The sequence below is a fragment of the Numida meleagris genome, chromosome 5 (assembly GCF_002078875.1).
Source record: "Numida meleagris isolate 19003 breed g44 Domestic line chromosome 5, NumMel1.0, whole genome shotgun sequence".
NCBI classification, from domain to species: domain Eukaryota; kingdom Metazoa; phylum Chordata; class Aves; order Galliformes; family Numididae; genus Numida; species Numida meleagris.
The window spans coordinates 52710364-52729267 of NC_034413.1; the positions used below are offsets into that span (position 1 = coordinate 52710364).

General features: G+C 39.1%; 1 protein-coding gene across 7 annotated transcripts; it reads left to right on the forward strand.

Annotated features, from left to right (window-relative positions):
• On the forward strand, nucleotides 265-18852 carry FASTKD1 (FAST kinase domains 1). 7 transcript variants are annotated; one of them, XR_002439662.1, is made up of 18 exons: nucleotides 871-1552; nucleotides 2561-2721; nucleotides 3224-3720; nucleotides 4054-4122; nucleotides 4452-4577; nucleotides 5824-6216; nucleotides 7413-7523; nucleotides 8154-8285; nucleotides 9302-9788; nucleotides 11457-11571; nucleotides 12113-12241; nucleotides 12978-13109; nucleotides 14111-14224; nucleotides 14497-14638; nucleotides 15671-15785; nucleotides 16800-16899; nucleotides 17417-17562; nucleotides 18319-18852. XR_002439662.1 is itself a non-coding variant. In XM_021399805.1 (17 exons), the coding sequence occupies exons 3-16, from the start codon at nucleotides 3386-3388 to the stop codon at nucleotides 16887-16889; spliced, it is 2490 nt and encodes an 829-aa protein (XP_021255480.1). In that variant the 5' UTR covers nucleotides 265-352; nucleotides 2561-2721; nucleotides 3224-3385; the 3' UTR covers nucleotides 16890-16899; nucleotides 17417-17776. The 7 variants fall into 7 exon arrangements, 6 of the variants coding, with proteins under 6 accessions (XP_021255480.1, XP_021255484.1, XP_021255479.1 ...); XM_021399805.1 differs by lacking the exons at nucleotides 871-1552; nucleotides 18319-18852 and adding an exon at nucleotides 265-352 and having other exon boundaries at nucleotides 17417-17776; XM_021399809.1 differs by lacking the exon at nucleotides 18319-18852 and having other exon boundaries at nucleotides 870-1552; nucleotides 16800-16909; nucleotides 17417-17776.

The window sequence follows — 18904 nt, forward strand, 5'->3', positions numbered from 1 at the left end:
ACTCCCCTCAGCCGGGCCGGGCCTGGCCTGGCGGGAAGGAGCGCGGCCTGTGAGGAGCGGGCTTTGCGCCGTGACAGGCACCGGCTGCAGCCTTCTCTGCTGGCTGCGGCTGGAGCGGTGGCTCGGCTAACGGCCTGGGAAACGGCCACGAGATGGGTCGGTACAGCGCTCCAAACGGCCCCGGGAGCCGCGGGCTGCTGCGGCAGTGCTTGGCACGTGGAGTGAGGGGTTGTAAAGAGCTAAAAAGGAAAATGTCGTGTAGAAAAAGTTCCTGATCTTAACCCGTGTGTCTACGTTGCCATTCAAGTTGTATCAATTTATAATAGAAATAGAAGCCTTCTTGCTCTGAGTAGTGAGTACTGGGTTTGTGGTCGTGTGTAACGGTAAGGGAGGGTGCAAGTCCTGTGGTAAGCTGCCGAGAAGCCTGTTGAAAGCAGGAACATAATTTTCTCCTTCCAAATTTCTACCTAATTTTTTTAAAAAAACAAACACAAATGAGATGTTAAATGGTGTTTGTTATTTTCAGTGGTGGTAGAGAAGATCCAGAGAGATGATCTGAAGCTGTATGCAATATAAATAACATACATGTCACAGCATGTTAGATTTGTGCTCCAGAACTTGTAATTCAAAACTTTTTTTGCAAAGCATAAGGAAATACAGCGTACAAATACAGTAACGTGAATTAAATGTAACATCATTTCATTTTATACAATGCTACTGCATAGGACTGCAACAAGGTAGGAGGAAATTCTTTGTTCAGAGGGTGGTGAGACACTGGCACAGGCTGCCCGGAGGAGCTGTGGGTGCCCCATCCCTGGAGGAGCTCAAGGCCAGGTTGGACGGAGCCCTGGGCAGCCTGAGCTGGTGGGGGGCAACCAGCCTGCAGCAGGGGGTTGGGACTGGGTGGTCTGTAAGGTCCCTTCCAACACCACCCATTCTGTGGCCCTGTGATCTGTATGTTCAGTACAGTGACACCAAACACCTGAGCTTCACTCTTCCTGAACATCAGACCTGATGTGTTTTTTTTTTTTAAGATAGAGATGATGTATACCCTCTCAAAGTACATTATATAAAAATTGTATTGATATGACCTTGGAACTTTACAAATATCCTTTTACTTTGTTTTGAAGGTCTTATCCTTCCCCCTGCACCTGGCATTTTCTGAGAGCCCACGGGGCTGTACATAGCAGTGCAGGGATGAGTGGTGTGCAGGAGCTCCCAAGTGCTTGGTGTGAGTGAGCAGTACCCATCTGTGGCTTCAGTGACTGAAGCCTCGTGAAAATGCCAGTTAAGCCCTTCTCAAATTATGCTCTGCGGGTGTAAGGATGTCTTAGAAATTGCAGAGAAGGTTGGTTCTTCCATTTCCTTACTAATTACTTTTTTCTCTGAGTACGGCACCCAGCCGTTTCACCGGCGCCCCCTTAAGCCAGCGCTAAGCCGCCCGTCGGCCCGGTGGCTCAGCGGTCCGCCCTTAGGAGCGCAGCCGCCGCCTCCCCGCCTGCCGCTCGGCCCTCCCGGCACCGCCCCCCGCGGCACTCCGGAGGCGTCAGCGGTACGTGCGGGCGGGTGGTGCTGGGCCGGGATCCGCGCGCGAGTTCGCTGGGAGCGACCGTCCCTCGGGCCCGGGGTAGGGTGAAGCGCCGCGGGGCCCGGGCCGACGCTGAGAGCCGGGCTCGGAGCTTCCCGCTGCCCCTCTTCCCCCCGCACGCGGACGCGGCCGGGGGAGCGCTGGGCTGCGGCTGCGCGGGGCCGCTGTTCATGCTGCCGTACCGCAGCGTGTCCCTGTCCTCCTCGCTGAGCCTAGGGTGTGCGCGTTCCCTCCTTGGCGAAGGGATTCCGGGCTTTCTGTAGTTTGTAATGCAGTTTTGAAAGCGCTTATTGTATTTCAACTGATATTAAATGACTTTAAATACCTTCTTGAGCTTTTATTTTATATTTTGCACGGTAAATAGAGGATAGAAGTAGTTCTTTAGGGAGGTAGGTACCCATTTCCTGGTTTAAATCGGCGTGTTTCTAAGTTTCAAAACATCTAGCATTTCTTCTTGGTTTTTTTTTTATAAGATATTAAAATAAGTTACAGCTTAAAATCGTGTGGAAGTTTGTGACAAATTCCTTGCATCTGCTGAATACCTTCCAAAAAGAGCAGTGCCTGGAACTGGCCCGCAGGTTGTTCTGTATTACTGTCTGTGCTCCTAGCTGCTAGCACAGGGGAGCAAGACAAGTCACGTAGTTCTGACAGCTCTGTATTGTGGCTTCTGCTTAAAAGCCATTGGAACAACTGTCAGTGACTGCTCCTTTTGGCTGTCGTCACTGGGTATGTTTGGTTCCATGCATTTGCATCTACACAGCATTTCTTGATAACTTGAGAAATGTGGAGGATTGCCAAACAGTCTTGTAAAAGTGGTCAGCTTAGGAGCTGAGATTTTGTTGAAGATTGTGGGGTTGTGATTTAACAGTGGCTTGATCATCCTTCAGTCTGTGTTTCAGTTTGTTTAATCCACTTTTTAAAATCTCGTAAGAGGTCCTCCCTAATTCTAACAGCATGTATCTGTGTCCTTAGATGGAAAGGCCAAACACTGCATGGAATAAATAGCATCGCACAGCTTTTCCCGGTGATAAATTGGAGTCAATTCTTTCTAAGCACAAGGAATGGAGAGCAGGCAGAAGCAATAAAAGCAGCCTGTAAACAGGGAGTATTAAGCAAATTCATTACAGAAAAAGGTGCTTAGTGTGTAATAGCTGGAAAATGTGTATGTTTTTGCGTGCTTTCATTGTGCATGGGGAAGAAAACCTTTCATGTTATATGACTTAGAGCTCAGGAGCTTGTGCTCACTCACTTCCTTTTACTGCCAACAGTTGCACTTCCTTTGAGCCCCCTACTGGCGTTATGGAGCGGCCTCCATATGAGAGCAAGCCTCGGTGACTTGTGCTCTCCTTGCACATGAACAAGCCCATCTTTGCCTTCTGAGTATTAGCATGGCAGCATGTGCATTTTTGAGGTAGCTCTTTAAATACAGAAATATTTTCTAAATTTATTTAGGAAGTTAGTACCAAAGGTAATAACCTCAGCACTTCTGGGTGTTTTGATGTTTGTTGTTCACTCAGAAGAATTCAGAGCATGTTTTTTTAAGATTACATTAACTACTACATTAAAAGGCAGATGCACTGATTTTTAGCTAGGATTTATGACTAATCTAACTGTTTTAATTCTATCTCACTACAGGTACCTCAGAACTGAGTTACTGACATAGTGACCATACAGGATGAAAAGGAAAGAATTGCCCATTTTTCAGATGCCCAAGTTTGTTTTGTGTAACAATGTTTTACTGTGAAAAATGAAAGAATCTTTCTAGACACCTTAAAGGTAGCTGTTGGACTTAGAAAAATGCTTTGTTTGAGGCAAGTTTGCTTGTCTGCACTTAGACGTTACCAAGCCCGAACTCTGAGCAGCGATCTGCTTCTGAGCCAGATAAACAACTGTACCCATGAAGATGAAGTGTTCAGCCTTGTTGGAAGGAACAAGGCTAGGCTTTCTGAAAAGCATGTGGGAATTGCATTGAACGTGCTGTGGCAGTTGCAGAAGAAGAAGCCTCTTCTCTTAAGGACTACTGACTACATAAGAAATCACTCCCAGTTTCTAACTCTTTGCTTTTTAGCAGAAAACAAAGTAGAACACATGGATAATGAAGCAATAGTGGACACTCTGTATAGTATACTGAGGTAAGCAGTAATATGTTGATTTCCACATCTATGCATTGTTCATCTAGTAATAAAAAGAGGGTGTTTTTGGAGTAAAAACTCCAGCTGTAAGGAAATCTAACTTCCTGTGCCAGATCCAAGCAGGACTGATATGTTTGGCACCTGGTAAATGGAATTATGATTGTGAATGCATAAATGTTTATAATGTGTTTTTGGGTGCATTTGTTTGATTGGAGGGAGCAATATAGAAATGTAAAACATGATAAATAATGAGAAGACATTTGTCTTTTAGGTTAATTACTTTTAATTTCTGAAGCAAGCTTTCAAACTGTCATGTCTTTGATTTTTCTGAAGGCTCAATGTAGAAAGCCCTGATTCACTGGCGGGAGTGCTCGTTACAGAAGCATGGAAAAGATTAGAAAGGCAAGTACTGTACTAGTAAGCTTTGTGAAAGGTGTAAGCTGTAGGCATCGTTTGTTTCACACAAGGCTACCCTGGCTTCTCAAAGAGTATTAACTTCTGGGTTGTGTACAGTTTCATACACACAATATGCTTTCATGTAAAATACCTAGGCATTTTCTCTGAGTTCAGGATATCACTACATCGCAGGAAATGTGTAAATATTTTTTTCCCCTTGTTTTGTAATTTGAAGGTAACTTACAATTTATACAGTTGTTGAATTAGAGTTTTGCCTTCAGTTATTCATTAGAAATAAAAGGTAAATATTCCCTCTTTGTTTGATGTCTTAACAGCCTTAGTTTACCAGCTTTGTCTAAATTTGCACTGTGTTTGCACAAGCAGCGCAGACATTTTAGTCCCCTACTTGGCAAAATAGCACATCTTGTGGACATGAAACTGGATTCTATACAGGATATAAGGTAAGTGTCAGAGTGAAATTGAGTAGTGTGGGAAACAATATGTCACAATTACTGTTTCGGGTTTTTTTTTTTGTTAAACATTTTCAGTTTTTCTCACTTGAAGGTTCATTCAGTTTGGGGTTTATAGGAAAGATGTGATTTGTGCATTGGTTTTCATGGAAAAGTTTGCTCAGGTTAAAACCATTTCCCAATTACTTTTTGAAGAATTTATTTGCAACCAATCTAAGTGCTTAATTCAAACTAATGTTCCACTTAAAGTGGAAAAAAAGGTATTCCTTACATCTGATTCTAAATTTCTTCTGAACTTGTCTGAGAATATACAGGTCAATTCACCAGATGTCTGTTTTTCATGAGAATAGTAGTTTCTCTGATATGGCATGATGAATAGTGGTAAGGAATCTCAAAACAATTCTATTTTTATTTATCTTCAAAGTATTTTTTGTCAAGGTAAATTAATCAGTTCTTTTGCTAAGGTATTTGTTACATTATCCTAATATTAAAATTCAGTAGAATCGTAGAATCACCAAGGTTGGAAAAGACCTCCAAGACCATCCTGTCCAACTATCCACCTACCACCAATGTTTCCTCACTAAACCATGTCCTTTAGTACAAAAGTAGAACTAGTCCCTAGCCAAAAAATCTGAGCTTATTTTTCCTGCCTCTCTTCTCCCTAGGCCATTATAGCAAATGCTGCTCTTTTTTCTCCATGCCTTTTACAGCATCATTGGTCTCCATTTATTTATTTTCAGGCATGCTGAGCCTGCTTATGAAATTAACTGAATGAGACTGCATTTCTTTACACAACTGACCCTCCTTTGTCTTAAGTTATCCCATTACGAAGGGATTTTTTTCTTTACGAGTGATGGTGACTCTTCTTCCTGTTCTGTCTCTTGGGGATTGTTTAGGTTTCTTTAATTTTTCACTGAAGATTTAAGACCTTTTTACAAATTTAAATTAGACAAGTCAGGAGTTTGTCTTAGGCAAACACATTCATCACAAACAACTTTGTAAGAGTTGAAAAATCCCAGTCAATTCAGTAATTCTCTGAAAACAGAATTTTTAAATTATTTGGACAAATGATTTTTGCTGAGCTGTTTTTTGTACATTAGCTTCAGAACTCCTCGTGACACAGAAGTCAGCTGCATCCTAACACCATTCCTTTATTTGGCTAATTAATTTGATAAGTTTAAAATGTGTTACTTAATCATGATCAATGTATAAGTTTAAAATCTTCTGAATTTTTTAGGATCTTGTCAGTTTTGATGATCAGTGTATCTGATGTCATCTCACGGAATTTTCAAGATCGATTACTGCAGAAGGCAGAACAACTATTGGGAGAAGAAGTCCACTTCAACTACGCCAAAAGAATAGTACAGTTTCTTCAACTTATTAAACTGACATATCCTCCATTGCTAGAAAAATGCAACAAGATTTTCTTAAAAAACACCTCTCATCTTGATTTAGACAATATTAGTCTTATTTTTGGATTATATGAGCAGCTGGGTTTTGACAATGCTGAATTCCGCTTGATTGCTAAACAGCTGCTGGCTAAATCAATAGATGATTATCATGATCCTGAAGCCTTTGCAAAATTATTTTTTGTTCTTGGGCCTCTGGCTGGGTCGAAGGTAAGAGAAAGGTAAGATTCTTAACAAATATTATTTTTACATAGTCTTTCAGAGAAATTGAAAATCTGTGGGTGTTTTGAGGAACTTCTGAGCTGATCCTTGACATCTGAATGTTAGGTTTTCTACTTGTAACTTTATAGCAGTGAATTGTTTCATTACAGAAACAGTATCATAGCAGTTTGTCTTGAAACAGTTGCATAGAAAGTTGTATCTAGTAACAAAGAGGCATGGGAATACTGTTATGCAAGGGCATCTTGTAGCTCTCTCTCTTAAGCTGTATCATTTCCTTTCACAGTGGATAGCGGTAACAAACTTTTTGCCTTTTTCCTGAGAAGTATATGCAATAGAATGTATTACATTTTCCTTTTAAGATCTGCATTACCTGAAACAACTGGAGTCTTGTCCTATCCCAGTTTGCTGTACAAAATCACAGAATTGTAGGGGTTGGAAGGGACCTCTAGAGGTCATTGAGCCCAACCCCCAGATCACTGAGTCCAGCCTCTAAACACACCATATCCAATATGAAAGAGTGGCAGCAGGGAATCCTCCAGCATTAATTTAGCAATTAGAGCCCTGTATTGCATTGCAGATTTTGGTCTGCCTGCATTCCTTGCCCCACAAAATCCTTTTTGGGAGTGGTATTATTCATGGCTCTCTCAAAGCCTTCAGTTTTAGGCAGAATTTATTGTATTAGTTATGATTAGCAATGTTTTCAGACTTCAGTAGTATTTCCTTCTATTCAAATATCTGGATATTCTTTACCATAACTTACTCAATAGATTATTTTCTTTACAATAAGTTTAGCCAGTTAAACTGGCCCAAACATTTTCCTCAATCTTTTTTCCTTTTTTTTGTGAAAGTCAAAGTGAGGCAGAATAAGTTTTTAACCTTATTTGCCCCAGAATCAGTTCAACTCACATTTGATTTTGCTCTCTGTAGCTTGCTGGTTGATGGTGAATTTTTTTTTGACTACTTTCAGAAGCGTTGGACTCAGTGTCCTGATTTAATACATTTGCATCTTCATCTGTTCCATGCTGTTCAGAAGGGTTCACAAAACAGAATTATCTAGCTGGGGAGAATCTGTTTTCCTGTATTTCCTGATATAGTCTGTTGGTTCTTTCCCTCTCAGACAAAGAATATTGTTATGATCTTTGCTGTGACTTTTCAGCAGTTTCTCTTTGGAAAATAAATGATTTCTTCTCTTTAGGTTGCTAGCAACTGCAGCACACATCGCAGACGGATTTAGCAGTCATCAAGTGTTAGTGATACTGAAGACAATGCAGAAAATGAAATGTAGACATTCTCACCTGCTTGAAAAGTATTTTTTTTTTTTAAACTACAAAGTAATTGTATTCTATGGCATATAAATTACTTTCCTGTATTATGAAAAAATATATAGTATCCTTTGGGACTGGAGAATGTGTCACATACAAACACATGCACTCTGTATATAATTAGCTGTTACAGACTTTTGAATATCACAGCTTGACCCTGAAGTGATTGAGTAATTAAGGAATTTCACAGAAGGGCATTTAAATCCTGGCAAGTTAATGTAATATAGCTTTTACCTTATTTACTATTATGTGATCTGTTTTGTGTAAACTTAGCCTGTGACAATTACTGTTAACTGCTGAGACAAATGAGAATATGGTAAGTTGCAGAGAATACACCCTGTCTGGTGGTCCTGTTACTGATGTGAGCTGTTTCTTCAAAAGTTATTGTGCCCTAACTTGAACTACTAAGTCTTGCGTCTTTAAGAACTTGTGCCAGATTCTCTGCAATTATAAACTGCACAACAAAACTGAGGTGAAGAAGAGTGCAGGTGTATATAACCCTCCATTTAGTTATTGTGCAACATGAGGCACCCCTTCTTCATTTGGGGTGTTGTGTTCTGCAGTATCTTCTGCATTAGCTTAATAACTTGTCATCTTTTTCTGTTTGTATTCAGAATGGTTTCTGTTCTGCACAGACACTTGGATAGCTATCACATATTGCAGTTGGTAAGGTTAACACAGTGCTTGGTGTCGTTGCATTGCTATGATCAGGAGTTGTTTACCAAACTGAAAATGTTGTTATTTGGGTAAGTGTGTGTTCTTGAAAATTCAGTGTCTTATTTAATTGAAGTATTACACAGTAGTCTAGTTAATATTTTAAATAACAAGCTAAAATGTTTCTTTTCATGAATTATGAAGAAGTAACAGGCTATTACAACGATTTAATTTGATTAAACACATAAATCAAAGGATAGGAACTGGATTTTGTCTTGGCTGTAGATCTAGTAGTATCTGCTAATAAAAGTGATACCTTTTAAAGCATGTTTTTTCCCCCTCCACTGGCTACTGCAACATAGAGACTTTGAATAGGAAATTTATGGGAAGGATAGGTATTAATCTCTTCTTTGATACCTGAAGAAGCAATCAATAAAAAGTATGTAAGGATGTCATGATTGGAACAAGTGAAAATATAAAGCAGAAATACTCTTCTACAGATCAAAGAACTTTCTAGTTAGTTCTCATCATCGTGAAGAGATCTGCCACCATTGCTTTCATTTTTTGTGGACGATGCCTTTGTGTTCCTCAGGCACCTCAGAACCTGGTGCTCCCCAGGACGCCAGCAAAGAATAAGTTGATGTGTCAATTGTCAATCACAGAAATTATCCTTGCCCTAGAAACCCACAAACTCGGTTAACAAAGGGCAGAACTTCCTTATTAAGCGCTTTTGTGCTCTCAGTAACATTTCAGGCCTTGCCAGCTATGATGCTCACTGTCATCTTCCCCTTTTCAATTTGAATAAGTTAGAAGGAAGAAATTAATCTTGAAATGAAAAATAACAGTCACTGTCTGTGTGAACTCTGTGTCATTGATTTTGTGCCTCTTTTATTCTTGGAACAGTGTGCTACTCTTGACTTTTCAAATAGAACTTTGATGCAACCCTGCCTGTGGCAGGGGCATTGGAACTCGATGGTCCTTGAGGTCCCTTCCAGCCCAGGCCATTCTATGATTCTATTAATTTGTTTGCTTTCTTAAAAAAACAAACAAGCAAACATTTGCACTCTGTCAGTATTGATGGTCTGTTTTTCTTTCTGTCTCTTTTCAGTTTTTTAAAATCTAGTGTCATACCTGCTGATACAGCTGCAATAATTCGTGCACTAGCGATGCTTCCATCATCTCAAGTGGAGGAAATCATTATAAACAAAGCAACAGCAGCTCTACCTCAATGCAGGCTCCAGCACCTGAGTTGCATTGCTACAGCTCTTGTCAAGTGGAATCATTATGACAAGTTGCACTGGCAAAACACTTCTGAGCTACATGTAAAGCTTCTGCAAAAACTAAATGACTGTGGATTTCAGAGGCTTCAGAAAGCCAGGAACTTAAATCTCCTGTTGGAAGAACTCACACATGTGAATGGAGAGTGGTTGCAGGAAGTCATCAGCGAGGAGACTGTGGTTGCATGTCAGCGCTTGATAGATCAAGTAACATGGGCGAATGTATTACAGTTGTCTATTTTTCTCATAAAAACAAACTACCGCTGTCCTTCGTTACTTGACAGAATAGCGTCTGTGACTGTTCAAAATATAAACAAGGTATTATAGTTTTTCTTTTAATCTACTGTGTAAGTTCTTCGGTTAGAAAAGGACAGGTTAGTAGCAAGTGGAATAGAATTCCAGCCCTGGAAATCCATTGACTTTTATGGTTTTACTTAGTTATTTGTTTGTTTGTTTCTCTTGAATTCAGGTTAAACATGGAACTTTTTTTTTTTTTTTAAGCGAGTTTACACAATTCACCTTTTCAGCTCACTTGCAGCAGTTTCATATACAGCAATTTTTTATTGATGGAATGAAATTACATTTGTGCATATTTGGTTTTGGACACTGTTTTGGAAGTAGACATTTAAGTTACAGTAGCTGTCTCATCCTTTTCCATGATGCACACAGCTTATAATGGCTCTTGTGTTGGACCAGAAGTCATTCTAGCTCAGAATCCAGGCTTTGACAAACGTGAGAACATGTGGTTTTGTAGCAAGGACAAATAAAGGTTTTGAGATCATCTCCCTGGAACAGCCTTCCACAGATGCTGAGATTTTCTAGGCTAAAGATGGCCCGTGGATAATTTTCTTTAATAGCTGTTCTTGGATCTGTCCTATGTTTTTTTCTGGGTTTGAATCCACTTATTTTTCAAGCCCTTACAAAACAACATACTGTTAGTAATTTTTTTATAAAGTAAGAATGATTGTTTAAAAGCATTTCCTTCCATTCTTTCCTTAAAACTGTTGTCTGAAAGTTTCACTACATGTCAATTTATATTAAGAACTGTGTTCAGCATCTCCATGGATATGTGCTAAAAACGACGTGTGTGGCTCTGCACAGAAAGGTACATTCCTAGTACTTTTCCTCATTCTACAGCCTTCTTGAGTTGGAGGACTTGAATAGCACAGTGCTAGGAGCACTGAGCGCTTCTCCTGAGCATTGAATTTATGTTTTTCAGAGAAAAAAACACACTGCTTCTGAGAGTTTTCTTCACTGTAACTCTTTCAGCACTCGTCTTTCTCTTTGTACACTGAATGCTGTTTTACTTCCATGTGTTACTTTACACTTTCTTCTCTTTAGTTTTCCTTTCTCATATTACTGTTCAATCAGTATTAGGTCGACCATAATCTTTTGTGTTCTCATTTACATTTGACATCTCTCTTTACAGTATAGTCACATCACATAGTGTGTATTTCTTTTTGTTACCCATTCTTGTGAGGATCTCCCCAGTAACCTGTGTTTTTGGTCAAAATTATGTTTTCTTGGTATGTTCCCCTCCTTTCCCGCCTTAATTTGGAAGTGTTGTAAAAGACATTCCGTTTTGTCTTGTGACAGTGTAGTTAAAAAAAAAAAAAAAAGGATGGGAAACCTTTTAAAAATCTTCCTAAAGATTTTTAGGAATCTTATTTATATTTATATTTATATAAATCCTTATTATATATATCCTATATATTATATAAATCCTTATTTATATTTAGGAATCTTATTATTTTTATGTTTTCCTCGAGGAAAAGTTGTGGACCAGGAAAAAAACACAAACAACTAAAAAAACTTAATCATTAAGTCTTCATATTCTGAATAATTTATCATAGAATTCATAGAATTAGCTAGGTTGGAGAAGACCTACAAGATCATCCAGTCCAATATATTATAAAATCCTTTTTACTACAAAACAATTTTAGAATACTTTTTAACGGCTTAACTTAGGATGTTTTTTTTCCCCAGATCCATCCATTAGAAATGTATTTCATTCTCTGTCTTTTCTCTGTTCTGAACTATGATCCTCCTGCCAGTGAAGAGTTCTTTGAGAGTTGTATCCAACGTCTGACTTCTAACCTGAGTAAGTATATTGGAGGAACATAGACTGAGTGCCACTGAAACTTTGTGTTTGTACTGGATGAAACTGAGAGTAAGATGGCATTTTTTTAGTCAAGTGAAAAAATGTGTCTTTATGCTCTGTGAAATTAAAAGTGTGTTTCTATTGGGTTTTCTGGCTTCATTTTACCCTTTAAAAGTTACTGTTGGTACAGGACCAGCAAAGTGTCTTGAGCATAGTATAAAGCAATTGAAAAGTGGCTAATGCAGCACGCTGTCATTGAAAATAATAGTTTAGGCATTCCCCGAAGAATCATTATTTGGGGGCTGGACGTGTTTTATAGTTCACCAAAGATGCCTAAGTTGTAGGGGAAAATGTGTAGACACTCAAATTTTTCATTTTTGATTGATGATACAGCTTAATAGAAGTGTGCAAACTTGATAGATACTGAGATATTGTGGAGTTAACTTTTTTTTTTATTACATAAGACAGAGTTGGGAAGTGGAAAAGCATTACAAGTCCTTTCAATGTCCTGTTAATATGGATTTCTATTTGGTTTTTAAAGGTTGTTTTGAAACTCACCACTTGGTGCTGCTGGGTTACATTTTGTCAGTGGCTGGGTATTTTCCTCCAGCTCTCATAAAGACAGTATTTGATGTTTCCTTCCTAAGTAGATTGGATGCTCAACTTGAAGGTAAATATCTAGCTCTGATGAATTGGGTTATGTAATATTCAGTATAAAATGGAATTGTAGTCGTGCATGTAACTTGAGAAGTAGACTCGCTCTTTAAATCGTTTGGTCTTCTGGAAAGACTGTTCTATATGATCTAGTCAGTATTTGAATGCTAAAAAGGAAGGAATAAACAAAATCTGTGTTTTAGAAGCACTGGCATATATTGCAGATGTTGTTGCTGGATGAGACAAGTTCACTTTAAAAAAAATACAGTCAATTTATTGCACTTGGTGTACTTAATTTTAATGGAAATAAAATTACCTGAATATACTGAATATTATTACAATAAATTGTCACAGTCCAAAGCTCAAGAAATAATGTGGAATTCTTGTCTGCAAAAAATGTGTCCCACAGGACCCTCCTCCCTAAATAAGAGATTGAATGTTTGACTATTTCCCATCCTTGTTTGCTATTGATGTGCTGTTGCCATTTTGCCATCAAAAAATAAATTATGAGAATTCAAATGGCTGCTTTCTTCTGTCGTGCTATTGCTCTTAATATTGAGCAAAGCTTATTTTTAGTTTTTTCTGTAAGGGATTTTGTGAAGCCTTCTAAAATTGTGTAGTGTGAATTTTATAAATGCCATAGTATAAAGCTACTTGTATTTTTAGTAAATGATTCAGAAGTATCCATCTATTTGAATATAATGGGTTTTTCACTTTACAGTTCACACCTTTTTTAACATTGTTTACTTTAGTCCTGTCTGATACCTTAAAGCAGAGGGTTCGCTCACGGCTTATGAAACTGAACAGAGCAGTCTGTCTGGAATGTCCAGAGTTTCACATCCCTTGGTTTCATGAGCATTATTTCCAGCGTGTCTTGTGTAAAGGTAAGTTTTTGAGGAGAGCTGCCCTTGTTACTGTAATGGTCTGTTTTCAACAGCCTGCTAGGCACTTGTTCTAAATCTGTTGTGCTGACACTAGCACGCAACAGAAGCTCAGAAGGGCATGCCCCATTATACACTGAAACAAAGTTCTTCAAAAGTGAGGGCGCTTAGTAAGTGCAAAACAGCAAGGCAGTTTTTCCCAGGAGAACTGATGTACTGGAGAGGAGATACTTATATGTAAGAAATACGATTTAAGCAAAATAGAGATGGCATGTATGACATGGAGGATGGTGTAAGAATCGGAATCATCAGGACTGTCTACTGTGTTTTCAGAATGGAACACTTTGATGACTTAGCCCTCAGGAGGCTAAGCTGTTGTCATCTTCTTTGATAGAGTCAAGGTCCATCAAGGGTGCGAGATGGAGTGGTCAAGTGTTCAGCCTCACAGATGTAGCAGCTGAGATCTTTGAGAACAGCAAAGATCTCGGGAAGTCTAGCTGATGCAAACACAATATCCCCTCCATTAATTCTTATGGTATTAATTCTGCTTTGCTATCTGTCAGACTAATCTGCTTTCTAATCTATGAGACTGAAGATGTTTAATGGAGAAGGTGTTAAGCAATCTGCAACAAGTGGAGAAGTAACAGCAGACTATGCCTGTAATAGATGCAAAATAAGTAAATACTTATCTAACAGTCTAATCATGATTAAAAACAAATAAAATCCAACTGATGAAAACCTGCAGTCAAAGTGGTTGTTGTATGTGAGTGGGAAAATTGGGATGGAAATTCTCAATTTGCAATTTGTGCTTAGTAGGCACCTGTCATTTTCTAGTCAAAAGATGATCATATGACGTCTGAATTATGGGGGGATAACACCAAGAATCACTGGGAAAGCTATTATTCAGTAGGCTGGCTATCAAAAGTGTGATGTCACAAGGTACTGTTTCAAAACTTCAGCTGTTGTGTGTTTTGACTTATTAATTCTTTATTTTGTCTTTGTAGGCATTAGTCGAATAAATCCACTGCGCCAGCATGTTCACACAATGCTGGCAGAGATCTTAGGAGGGAGCCATTATGCAAGAGCATCTGTTCTTACACCGTACTACTATGAAATAGGTGAGAAGTTCCACCTTCAAGGATTGTTTTGGAGACTGCTGATAGCACTGTTATCACCAAGGCTGGGAAGCCTCTGGGGCTGTCTATTCAAAGGCCAGAAGATATTGCAAATAAGAAATAACTGCTTTGGCGGTCTGTACAAAGTACACTTTCTAGCAGTTTTGCATAGTTCAGATACAAATGTTGGATACCTGTAATGGTGGTTGTCACACTACGCTGAACTAATGATTTTCCCTTTTTCTGTCCATTTTTTCTGTGGTGTTTTCTCACAGATTTTGAATGCATTCTGGATAAAAATAAAAAGCCTCTTTCTTACACGGCTCAGAATATACTTCTGGATGATTTGAGGGCAATACACTTGAGACATGACATCAAGGATGAAGAGAGAAAAGCACTGCCACAGGGGGCTCAGAGGTTGGTACACGAAATTCTTACACATTAGCTCTTCCAGCTTTAGATAAAATTTAGACCAAATTTATGATGCTTATGTCCTAAATAGTTGATGGAACACTTGGGCTATTTATTTTTCTGTTTCTTTTTCCAAAAACATTATTAGGTTTAGCCTTCCTGAGTGTAGCAGTTCGACACTAGCCAGCAGCTAAGCTTCCATCCACTTGCTCACTTACTACTCCCAGTGGGATGGAGAACAGAATCTGAAGGGGAAAAAAGAGAGGAAAAAAAACCCTCTTAGGTCAAGATAAAGACAGTTTGATAAGTGAAGGAGGTTTGTTTGTTTGTTTTTTAAATAAAAGAAAATTCAAGTGGTGCAGATGCAACCACTTATCACCAGCAGACTGGGTGCAGCTAGTTGCCAAGCAATGACTAATTTGGAAAAAATGCCCAGGTTATTGTGGAGCATGATGTTACATGGTACGGAATATTGCTTTGGCCAGTTGAGGTCAGCTGTCTCAGCTGGCCCCTTCCTAACCTCTTGCCAAACGCAGCCTACACTCTGTGGGGGCAGAGTGAGACACAGGTCTTGATTGCTGCTCAAGCAGCATGTAGCAACAGACAAAACATGGGCATGTTATCAACACTATTTTGGTCATCTGTCTAAAACATGGCAGCATGTAGGATGTTAGGAAGAAAATTAACTCCACCTCAGCCGAACTCAGTACAATAGAGCAGACAAGGATCCTTGAAATATGTATTTTATGACATTGGAATACTGTTTTCCTCCAACCTCTTCAAATGTAAACCTTGAAAATGCTGGTTGCTGGTTTTGCCATTTGAACAGAACAGATGAAAGAAGGAAATGCTCTTCCTAAGTTTCAAGTATCTCCAGATAAATGTAAGAAAAATGTTGTCTACTTTCAGAGAATTGTTTAATTTTCTTCTTCTATGAATTGTTAGATTTGTCTAGCAAAAGTCTTCCTGCAACTGTCAATGCTGAACTAGAAATTTGACTCAACCTGAAAGTAAATACATGATTATTTTTGTTTGCAGAATTGCTTTGGAATTTCTTGATTCAAAAGCTTTTAGTAAAGATTCACGTCACCTGAAAGGAGAACCTGCAGCGAAAAAACGACACCTGGAAATACTGGGGTACCGGGTCGTTCAGGTGAGCAGTCAACAATGTTTTATGTCTTCTGTTGAGTTGTGCTAGTTGTGCAGATTCACGGATTTTCCTTCCAACAGACTTAAAGACAGTTTTCCTCTAATAGTTAAAAGCACCTACTGAGTGAGAGCAGTTTTTGAATCCAGAGGGGAAATTTCTAGCCATTTATAGACTTAATAGAACTTAACACATCTTTGACAGCAGCTGCAGCAAAGCTGAAATCAAAAAGTCTTAGTGTTGCCTCACTGCAAGCAAACTAGCAATCTGAACATAGCCTGAGTAAAGGAGAAAATACGAAACAAGTATTTCAGTTCAATTCACCAAAGATATTCATATGAGAAAAAATTGAACGCACACTCATTGCACACACAGAGCTAGTTATGGCAGCTCTATGGGGGTGGTGGAGGCTGGCTGGCTGTTGGAGTGATAGTACCGTGACTGCAAAACTAGTGACCAGAGTTTCCCACTCAGCAGCACAGACATTTTAGGAGGCTCATGAATTCAGAGTCTCCCATATAGATATATATTTCCTATATCACCTACTCTGACTTTAACTAGAAGCCTCCTATAAGCTTAAGTTTGGGGTGGTGGTGGTGGTGTTTTCCCCAGACAAAATAAACATCCTTTCTTGTACTGCCCTGAGATTAAATGCTGGGCTACTGATACACCATTTCAGTTTGATACTTCAACACTGCAAACTAGTGACCTTGAGTTTTTCTCTCTTAATGAATTTCCAAATACCTCAGGTGAAAGACGGGGTAATGAAGTTGTTATAGCCTGTATTGTATGGGTATCTGCTTTACATCTGTGCAACTAGTACTTTGTGGAAGCAAACTGGCTATACTTACATAAAAATAAATTTATATTTTCAATATTAGAATAAACCTAAGTTTTAGAAGGGCACAGGTAATACGATATTTTAAAGTGGAGAACAATAGATCTTTTCTGTGCTGTAAGACTGTATGTGACTTTTATCAGGGAACATCAACACTAAGTCTGTGTGACTTTGTTCTACAGATTCCTCACTTTGAATGGAATTCTATGGTTCTGTCCACAAAACCTGAACAGCTAGAATATCTGAGAAAACGTCTGTATGAAACACAGTGATACCAAACATGTAATTACAAGTAATTTTTTTATACACTTTGTATAACATTAAACTTCTTGTAACCCTGGAATACTTTCCAAAATCTGTCTGAGTCAGCTGGACTAAGGCTTGCCATAAGGCACTGGGTGTCATGAGGCTGGATCCTACATTTGTTTAGAGTTGTAAAAGGCTGGTCGCAATATGCTACAAAGATGTGGTTGGGATGCAAAAAAGCTCCCATTTCTGGAAGCTGTTATTTAAGTATATGGGTCCATGACAGTTTTGTCATACAACTGCATTATTATCTAGTAAATAAACAGCACAGAGATTTGACCAGATATTAAACTGTCCAAAGAAAGAGCTGGAAATACTGACTGCGGAAGAGGAGGTAGCAGATAGAGTGGAAACTATGTCTGTCCTCCAGCGTGTGACAAAATGAGCAATAGGGATCAAACATCGTCTCTCTGTACTGTGAAACTAACAAACTGAAATGTGAATTTACTAAGAATAGTACTGCTATCACAGCCACTCTGTTTTCATCTTCTAGATCAGAGATAACGTGGGTGACAGCGTCAGGGGAGGGTGTTGTGCGGTGAGGAACCTCCAGCTGCTTGCTTTTTCTACCCTGTGATATGGCATGTGCAAAAGAAGTAAAGGCTTGAATCCTCTGGAACGCCTTCACATACCGGAAAGGTAAAGCGGCTCGAGAGGTCTGGCAGTCACCCAGACCCATTAACACCTGCAGTCCACTTCAGTGCAACTTGGAAGGGATAACTGAGGGATGAGGAGGAAGGACTGTTTATGTCAGACATAAGCACCCACTAGTGATTGGGTAACTTGGGAAAATGTTTGTAATTATCAGTTGAACCACTCCTTTCTAATAGTAATAAAACAAAATTAATATGTATAAGCTGCTTGTTCTGTAAATGAGAGTGCACAAAAGAGCAAAATTAAGGTGGAAAACTGGAACCAGGAATTGAAAACATGAGAAGTCTTTGGAGAGTCATAAATACTATCTTGGTTACTAGTGCTAAAAATGCTTTATTTGTGATGTTTCAAAATCATCTGCTAGTTACATTACCAGCTTCCTGTGATCACATGGAACCAGGGTTTTGTCGGGAGGATACTGGAACGTAGAAGGAAAAAGTGGAATAGCCAGGAGAATGTTAACTGTAAAGTAATAAACTGTAGGGTGGTTACACTATGGCAAATCAGCCTGTTTTCAGAAGCAGCCATGTTTGGCTATAGTTCCTCCTACCTCACAATGACTGCAAGTTATGCCCCTCTTTAACATACACAATGTGTATACATCTTCTTGCATTTTTAGAGAAGCAATAGACATTCTTTTTACCATATGCTTTGAAGCCTCACAGAGGTAAGCATCTACATTTCTGAATTGACCATTGTGCACCTGGCTTTGTTGGTTTTTTTTTTTTTTTTGATTCTCAGTAATAGGAGAAGAATATACTTTTGACTGAATCCAAAAGAATGCACTGATGAAAAGCCAGGAAAAATGGACAGAACTGACTGAAGCTGCAGTGTTCTCCTGAGGCAATCCTCCTGTGTGCGATGACTGAAAGCACTAGTAGATGGTTGTCTGCTTATGGTCATGCTGCTTCTGATCAAACTGACAAGGGCTAAAAAGCGCTGTTGTAGAAGAGTGCTCTGGAGAAATGCCATTGAAGGCACAGTATGTAGAAGGACTATAGGCACATTATATTTTTATGTAAAATAGAGAAGATAATTATGGAAGTTAGGATATCAGAAGGCGGGCTTCAAGTCAGAGGGCTGCTGTATGGCCCTACTTCTGTACAAGTGGGCATCAAGTAGCAACGTGGGAGTGTAAAAAGTGACAGTGGGTGCAGCTGAAGGGATCAGTCAGGAATGGTTATGGGCTTGAGATGGACCCTGCAGTTCAGGTACATTCAAATTATGTATGGATAAAGTTATGGATACTCACAGTAAAGAGAGGATTAAAACTGATTACAAGTGGATTCAGAAAGTGCATCTACACAAGATAGAAGACACCATCATG